This window comes from Platichthys flesus, chromosome 13 (assembly GCF_949316205.1).
Source record: "Platichthys flesus chromosome 13, fPlaFle2.1, whole genome shotgun sequence".
NCBI lineage: Eukaryota > Metazoa > Chordata > Actinopteri > Pleuronectiformes > Pleuronectidae > Platichthys > Platichthys flesus.
In genome coordinates, this window is record NC_084957.1 from 15,365,096 (window position 1) to 15,374,225 (window position 9,130).

A 9,130-nucleotide genomic window follows, 5' to 3' on the forward strand; every position below is an offset into this window, starting at 1 on the left:
ATTTATCAGCCTCAGATTCGTTGTCCTGGGTGCATCGTCTGGCAGACTGCGCCACCATATGGACGGAATCCGTCTTGCTTCCCTGCTTCTCATTGGCTGACGGAGGATGACGCGTTAGTGCGGGAAGCTTTGATCCACGTGGGTGGTCCGGCTGGAAAAAAAACGAGGCTTCATTCACAAATATCAACAGGTCGTCCTTAAAGACACATGCATACGTTTATATTGTTATTTCTGATATGAGATCAGACGCTTGAGCTTCACGTTGAACAGGAGGACGGATTAAATGTCCTTTAAGAGGTTTTAAGCGCTTCTGAAGCTGTAGCGATGTAAAAACATGACACTATCTGAGGCGGAGGCTGAATAGGTGCTCAAGAAAACACGGCTGGACCACCCACACACCGGAGGAGGGGGGAGGAGGACGCCATTGCAGCCGCCTCTGGTCGAGTGTGATTCGGCTCCGATGTTTTCAGACTCCGCTGTGTCCCGGGTCCTGCAGAGACCCTCCAGCTCTCCGTCCCGGCGGGTCCCAGCGTGAAAGCAGAAGATGGAGGTTTTGTCGCCGCAGGGCCGAACATGTGGTGCCGCTGAGCCGAGCCCGAGCAGGTAAGAGCCGGGGGAGAAGTGGACGCGTTTCAGCGGCGGACAATGGGAGAAAGTTTTGAAGCTAACCCGGGCTAACTAACGGTTGACGTTTGAGCTAGCGATGTGTTCTCCCTCTTTTCTTCTTTCTACACATTGATAAAGTCGATGTGTGTCAGGGCTGAGATGTGGAGGAGGACAACACCGCGTTTTAAAGTTTACTTTCACTCCCGAGGTTTTACTGTGAGCAGTTTGACTCGAGCCGAGCTGAGAGATGCTAACAAATCCGCTGGAAAACAACGAAAACTAACGAGGCTAACTTGACAGTGTCAGTGTTTACAGCTTCACTACTTTGTTCTGAAACTGCGAACTTTCACTTCTAAAGGATTTATTCCTCCAGACTCTTGAGCTCCACTTTTAAAGCTTGGAAAGAAGTAGCAGCTCAGTCTGGGTCAACGATGGTGATACATGTAAACTTGTGAACCTTCAGATATGGTTTTATAATAAAACAAAAGTAGTCGACAAGTTGTTTCTTGGTGTCATGTATGTGATTTAATATCACTAGAGTTTTGATCACAGATTATTTCTTTCTGTCATTTTTCAAGCAAAGATGTCAAATATGCTCAGGCTGCAGATTTTGATATGTGACATTCTGCTGGTTTTCTTATTTTCAGGGTTTGTCAGACATGACCTGAGAAATCTGTTTACATTTCATAAACATGATGATTTACTGGGGAAGCGATGAACTGATGATCACAATGGTGATTAGTTACAGCCCTTTATATTATGTGATGACATCATTAGGATTACTAATGCATAATTATGTAAGAATCATTTAAATGTTGAAGCTGGTTAAGTATGAGATTAATATCTCATACATGTAATGTTTGGCATTTGTTTAAACTTATAAATTAGCCTGAATTCGATTCTAGGAGAAGAGCAGAAAATGGTATTTATCAAGTCAATGTAAATATATGTGTGTATATATGTGTCCCTTTTTTCCACATGTTCTGTTTATATATATAACTGGAAGAGTGAGTGTGTTTGTGTGTGTGTGTAAATAGGGGTGTCTTGTATTCCCCGGCCAAATGCGCTGACATGATACAGAAGTAAGAAAGATATGTGTGTAGTATGTATACTAACTCGGCTGTGGCTGAGGGCTAGAGCGGTCGTCCTCCAACCTGAAGGTCGGCAGTTCGATCCCCAGTCTGCCCATCTGCAAGCCGAAGTGTCCTTTGGCAAGATGCTGACCCCTGATTTGGCTCATAGAACAACAAAGTGCTGCTAATGGGTGCACTGTATGAACGTGTGTGTGAATGTAAAACTGTACTGTTAAGAGCTATGAGTGATCATCAAGACCCGAAATGCGCTATATAAAACCATTGCCAAAACCACTAGGTCATTTTTTATAAGTCCATTTTTTATCTGCATAGAAATATACAGTATTGGGGAGTTTCAGTCATGCAAACAGGAGTCTTTCCTGTCATTTCTCTTACCATCTTTCCTTTTGTCCATGTCTTGTTCTTTAACAGTCTCCTACCATTCCTTCACCTGTCCGGTGGCCCAACCTCTCACCATGAACACCAGTAGGAACTGCACCGCAGCCGGCAATGGTGAGGGTCTGGCTGCCCTGGAGTCGGTCTCCATAGTGACCATCACGCTCCTGGCCTGCCTGGGGAACCTCCTGGTCGTGGTCACCCTTTATCGCAGGCCTTATCTGCTCACGCCCAGCAACAAGTTTGTGTTCAGCCTGACCCTGTCCAACCTGCTGCTGTCCACGCTGGTGCTGCCGTTCGTGGCCGTGAGCTCGGCCAAGAGGGAGTGGGTGTTCGGGGTGGTTTGGTGCAACTTCACCGCCCTGCTCTACCTGCTCATCAGCTCTGCCAGCATGCTCACCCTCGGGGCCATCGCCATTGACAGGTTGGTGCTGAGTTCTGTTAAGCTGGATAGTGTACACTTGACATCAACTGCACTTCTGTCCGTCCTGGGTGAGGGATCCCTCACATCTGGCTCTCTCTGAGGTTTCTACCTTCTTTCTACCCTGTTAAAAGGTTTCTTTAGTAGTGGTTCCTTACTCTTGTTGACGGTTAAGGGCAGAGGATGCCACACCTTGTCAAAGCCTATGAGACAAATTGTGATTTGTGATCATGGGCTATACAAAAACATGTGATTGATTGAAAACAAGAGCTGGGGGCCACTGTGTCGTTAGATAACAATTTTCATAATAAACTGCTCTAATTAAACGTGATGTATTATTCATGTTTCGGTTGTAAATGTTTGAGTGGTGCATATTTAGATTCAGACTTCTTTTGTCGTTCAGAGAAAACAGTGGTTTGAGGTAAACAGAGGAGCGTTTGTGTGGTCAGAGTTCCCGTGCCTCTGATTATGACCGTTAACTCCCACCATAACCAGTGCAGCTGCATCAGATTGTTCTCCACAGCTGTGTCATTGAGCGCGAGGCAGGTTACTGCTGAGAAGGAATGTTTAACTTCCTTAATACATATTCCTATTTGTGCCACTGTAATTAAAGCGAGTCTAATCACTGGAAACATGGCCCAGCATTTGTTATAAGTGAAGCAGCCTTTTCATGGCCGAATAAAAACAGTTGCAAAGCGTCTTGGCTGTACGTGTATATTCTATAGTTTAGCCCCTAAACGTAATTGATGATTACAGTTGTACACAAGTCTGGGGACGGCAGGAAAGTATTTATTGCGTAAATTTCGGAAGGGACATTTAGATTAATATTTCTTCAAATGTTCATGTTAATGTTTCATTCCTTATGCAGCAGTAAGTTCCTTCACTGGCTGACCAGTTATTTACTATAAGTTATATGTCATTTTTGCATATTCTGTGAGCAACAAACCTGTTGTGGTAAAAGCAAACTGCCTGTTTACCTCTGTCTATATCAAAGCTAGTTTCTGCTGTAGTGGACTCTGAGAGAAACATGTGCATGCTCACTAACTCAATAAGTCTATTTTTTTCCCTTCTGCCTGCATCCTTGTAAATAAGATTAGTTAACAACCCACTTAGTTCATCTAGAGATTTTCCGAACTCAAGTGACAAGCATTAGACAGACTTACACATAGCAAGCTCAAATGTCCTCTGACGTGAATGCACCATTCATCTGTAGAGCCAGGGTTATTTCAATTCAAAATAAAAAAGGGACAGTTGAAACTGCATTCAGGTACATCGCTAATAAGTACTAATATCAAGCTTGATGATTTGTTTTTGAACTCTCTTAAATAATTAGTTATTTAATTGTTATTCAATGTTTGATCTTATTTATTCTAATTTACAATTAATCACAATAAAATATGTAATTTTATTAATTGTTTAAATAGTGTATCTTGTAAAAAAAAAGCCTAAACATTCATTTGATACCGGTTTTCTCAGTTTTATGTCAATTTGAAATTTGTGATTTTTTTTTTTCTTCCTTTTTCTGTTTCCCTCAGTGTGATTGTGCAGTGTATGATGACAAATAACTGTATTGCAAGTACCTAAGCCATCCTGTTAATGTTCTCTGACACAAACAATCCCTACTGTTCTCACGGCTGTTCTAATTACCACAAGAACCTCGGGTGATACAGTACATGCTTTGTTCTCTGTTTCTCCTCTGTTTTCAGCTTTTCAGAAATCATTGTTGAAAGGGAAAGTGCAGCCTTGTGTTCCTGTTTCACACGTTCAGATCGGTTCCTTGATAAAAGGTGTTAAGTCTCCCTACTTGGTGCTTTCCTTACTAGTTTCCTCTTTTGTCCGAACAGGTATTACGCAGTGCTCTACCCGATGATCTACCCCATGAAGATCACAGGAAACCGGGCCGCCGTGGTCATCGCCTACGTGTGGCTACACTCTCTGATTGGCTGTGTGCCCCCTCTGTTCGGCTGGTCCTCCTTCGAGTTTGACTGCTACAAGTGGACCTGCGTTGCGTCTTGGCACAGAGAGCCGAGCTACACAGCCTTCTGGGTCAGCTGGTGCATCCTCCCGCCGTTGATCGTAATGCTGGCCTGCTACGGTGTCATTTTCCGCGTTGCCCGCATGAAAGCTCGTAAAGTCCACTGCGGCACAGTCGTGGTGAGTCAGGACGACTCCAGTGGAGCTCAGAAGAACGGACGCAAGAACTCCAGCACCTCGAATTCCTCTAGCGGGAGCCGGCGGAGCCTTGTGTACGCAGGGAGCCAATTCAAGGCCTTTGTCACCATTTTAGTGGTGATCGGCGCCTTCCTGGTGACGTGGGGGCCGTATGTCAGTGTGGTGTGCACCGAGGCTCTGTGGGGACAAGGGAGTGTATCTCAGGGGCTGGAGACTCTGGTCGCATGGCTTTCCTTTTGCAGCGCCGCGTGCCACCCACTCATCTATGGTTTGTGGAATAAAACGGTGAGGAAGGAGCTGCTGGGGATGTTCTTTGGAGACCGCTACTACAGAGAGTCGTTTGCTACTCGGCATAGGACGTCCCGACTCTTCAGCATCTCCAATAGAATCACAGGTGGGAGAGGTTCCTGCGCAGCTCAGTATGAATGAGGATGTTGGTGTATCTCTGTATTATGGATTTCCGACTTTTTTTTATGGTAACGGTTCAGGTTGTAAGATTCAGGTAGAAAGGCAGAAATTGCAGATAAAATAATCCTAGTGATGTTTTCACTAGTATGTAATGGTATTACCCATTATATTTAAATACTTTATAGTTATATCGGGGACGGGTCCTCTCTAGTGAGGCTGCCATGTTTTTTACATTAACCCAGACTGGACAAACTAAACACCTTTTGAGTTTTTATGACAATTGAAGCCTGCCACCGCTTCTCATTCACCTTGAACGGGAAGAGTAAGGTGAGGGGTATTTAGCTGCAACATAAAACTTCACTTCTTCACTAAATCTAGATGATGAACCTTTAATTTGTCATATTTGACTAAATGTGGTTAAAAATGTTTACACATGCAAAGAGTTTGAATCTGGTTTCCAGTTGCAGTCATTGTGTGTTGTGTACACACCAAACCAAAACAATGTACAGAATTACTTTTATAAAATATATTTTTCAATGAATTTGTAGTGGGAAATATAGCATTTGATTAATTTTGTCCAGAATATATTAGATTGGTAGTGAATGCAATGATTAACTTGAATACATTCAGGATAATTCAATGTATTATATTCATGTATAGCGTTTTGTGTTGTGGTGTTGTTTTACTTATTTTATGTGATGTGTATTATTTTTCGTATGATAAGAATTTACTTGTGCCCTTTCAGACTTGGGTATGTCGCCACACCTGACGGCCATGTTTGCTGGTGGAGGGCATCTGTTGGCCCCTGGTAGCAGCACAGGAGATACCGGCTTCAGTTTCACTCAGGACTCGTGTAAGTCAGGATCCGTTATTCAAGTTTTACTTTATGCATCTGTGATTACAACCCACTTCAAATATTACATATTGATTCTGATGTTACATGTGATACAGCCAACACAACACCTGATTTCAAGGCTGGATGACAAATTAATGACATTCTGAGAATCTTCTGCCAACATCATTTGCTGTGACTAGATGATGCTCTAAATAAATAACATACCTACAACCACTGTTCAATAAACTCACAAACCTCACAAGTACACGTGTAGAGCGTACTAATCAAATACCAGTGTGATTGGAAAATATGTTAGTGGCTCTTTTTTGAGGGGTTGACTTTTTAAATATCTTGACCATACAATCTAAAAATTCTAAGATTTCTCCATCTGTAAACAATGTTTTCACATGGCCACAAACTCAGCTACAGCTGCAACTCAGTATGATTCATTTGTATTCATTGTGTGTCTAAACTGCCCCAAAACAATCTAGACCTTAAACATTTTTTATTTTCATTTGTATAAAGCAGAGAAACTGGATTAAACAATTTAGTGACCACAACCCTCTGTCGTCAAGTGATAGTTCATATTATAAATTTACTGAGTTGTCATTTGGTTATTACCAGTGGAAGTTGGATGTTTCCTAACATACGTTTCATTCATGCCATTAAATTGTGTCTATTCTACTTAAGAAAACTCTATAGTTGATCCTTACTATATAAAAAGGAGACAATGTTATAAACAGGAGGTGTGAAATGTCGTAACAAGGTCTTACTCACCCTATTGCGTCATACTCCCTCAGCCTTGTTACCACAGGCTCCACATTCCTGTGTCACAGCTCATGTTTTCATTCGAGGATGACATAAATAAGACAAGTAATGTTAAGTGTAGACACATTTCTGTCCTTTTCTGGCTAATTATAAGGTTTTTAATTATTTGTAAAGTTTTTCTTTCCCTGAACAAGGATTTTGGTTTTCCCCCCACAGGCACAGACGTGATGCTGCTGGATGACTTCTCTGTTGACGGCTCCTCCCATCAACAGCAGCACGGGAATCCGTCCGGAAAGAGGAGGAGCTCGGTCACCTTTGAAGACCAGGTGGAGCAATCCAAAGGTATCTGTCATTTCCTCTCTTTCCCCAAAGATAAGACAGGGGGGTTAACGTTGTATTCACTGAGGATTTGCTAAATAAATAAAGATTGGTCATCAATAATTCAGTTTCTATACTTTTCTCCACAGCTGACGTCAACGCGTCCTCGGCCCAAGTCCACGCAGAGGAGCACAAATCTCTCGATACCTTTGCCTCCTGCCTGGCGTTGGCCATAGAGAGCGATGCTAAGCTCACCCTGTTTGGCGAGGGTCTGGCTCTGCCTGGGGGACTGTTTGTGACGAGGGCGGTACCGAGACCTAGATACTTAGACGGTCAGAGACTGAGGCTGGAGAGTATCGATGAAGGGATCGTCAAAGACGACAGAGATGAAGAACAGCAGGACATAGAGGAGAAACCAGTCTGAAAGATGCGGCTCGTCTGGTAACTTGTCAGACATCCATCGACCATACTCAGTTTATTATCGGTGAACTGTGCTGGTTTCCCACCCTCGACGCTATTGTGTGACCTGTCCGAGCGGAGCCTGTCCTGCTCTGTGGTACACATGATGAAGTCTCGTGACACATAGGTACACCATACTTGAAATGATAAGGCAGAGGTACATTTCCACTTGGTCCGACCACACACGGTGCTCACCAGCAGTTTCTTTCCAAGCTTTTACACGGATTCATGTCATCAAATAAGTACAGTCACCCGAATGGTCTCGTGTAGTAAATCGTTCATTACATATTATTGTTGGTCCTCAGAATCAAAAGGAACGGATGCGACATCAGGGCTGAGCTGTATGAAACAATATTCACTTCTATCTTCACAACACTGTTATCAGACCCCTTTAAAACTGTAACCTAAATACATAAAGACATGTTTGTTTTGAGCTCAGTTTGTCTGTTGTGTAGAAACAGATTTAGAGCCAAGTTGTGTTTGTACTCCACTTCAGTAGTTCACATACATACTATGTATGACAATAACTTGATCAGGGGCATTGCAGGGTTACAACTCAGGTCTTTTCAACATCAATTATATATCTGCAGATTATTTACATGATTGAACATTTATTTGTCTATAAAATGACATAAAACTGGAGTAAATTCCTGTTATAACCAACTCTATAACCCAGACATTCAGTTTATTAGCATTTTCCCAAAAAATTGAAAGGATCGCATTTTTAGTTGTGGCCTGGATAATTAAAATGGTGGTGTGAATACAGAATGAATTGTAATAGAAACGGATGAATTGTGTGTGGAGATACATCAGTGATCAGTGTCTTTGTACTGCTCAGCCCTGAGCCTCACCATATCAGCAAAATCTGTGGCCAAATATCTCTAGTATAAGTAAAGTATATAAAGTGTGTTGCTTGTTGTGTAGATACCTGCAGGGACAGTCCCGACATTTCATGCTTATCTGCTTCAGACGACTGTGGAGGTACCAGAGTGATTGCACTTGAACACGTGGCATGTGCTCGTTCCCACAGAACCACTCTAGTGTCATGTCGGAGGACGAGGTGATTTATAACTGTTAAGTCGGCGTTATTTCATATGTAAAGCAGAATAATAGCAGAACCAAATGAGGTAAGAGAACATAATGTGTTATATTAATGGAAACACATTAGCCCATGTTTCATTATGTCGTGGACCTACTGGGCGACAATGTCAGACATAAGTGACTGTATTTTCCTTTATTGGTCATTAAAAGTCAACTCACTGAAAAATAAATTTAATTCATTGTTGAATCAGAGGACAAGTGAAGTCTTAATGAAAAGTAAAGGTCTTTAACTACAAAGTTTTTTTCTTGTTATCTAGTACATGTACATTTACCTCAGTTTCTACACTCCATCCTTTCCTTCACTGTCATTAAAGGACTTCTGAGATGAATGAGTAGAGCACGTCTTTGGTGCTTCAGTCTTACCTCGTATTTTCGTACTATGTTTGCACAGGTACTACTTTTGTAAGAAAAAGCTGTTAACCTGAGAAGTGATGTAACCTTTTGAGTTTTACTATACAGAAAGTATTAATACCCATATTTGCATTAAAGTTTTGTATCAAGATTCTTATATTAAAAGTTTTTTTTAACTTAAAAATATCGTCCTTATTACGAGCTGCTGGGATTTGAAATCGT

The 9,130-nt window shown here is 42.1% G+C and overlaps 1 protein-coding gene across 1 annotated transcript; it reads left to right on the plus strand.

Moving 5' to 3' along the window:
• Positions 1–88: 88 nt before the first annotated feature.
• gpr161a (G protein-coupled receptor 161a) lies at positions 89–8,566 on the plus strand. Its single transcript, XM_062402496.1, has 6 exons — positions 89–603; positions 2,112–2,499; positions 4,341–5,062; positions 5,822–5,929; positions 6,896–7,021; positions 7,147–8,566. Exons 2-6 carry the CDS (start codon positions 2,156–2,158, stop codon positions 7,419–7,421), a joined length of 1,575 nt encoding a protein of 524 aa, XP_062258480.1. The 5' UTR covers positions 89–603; positions 2,112–2,155; the 3' UTR covers positions 7,422–8,566.
• Positions 8,567–9,130: the final 564 nt, after the last annotated feature.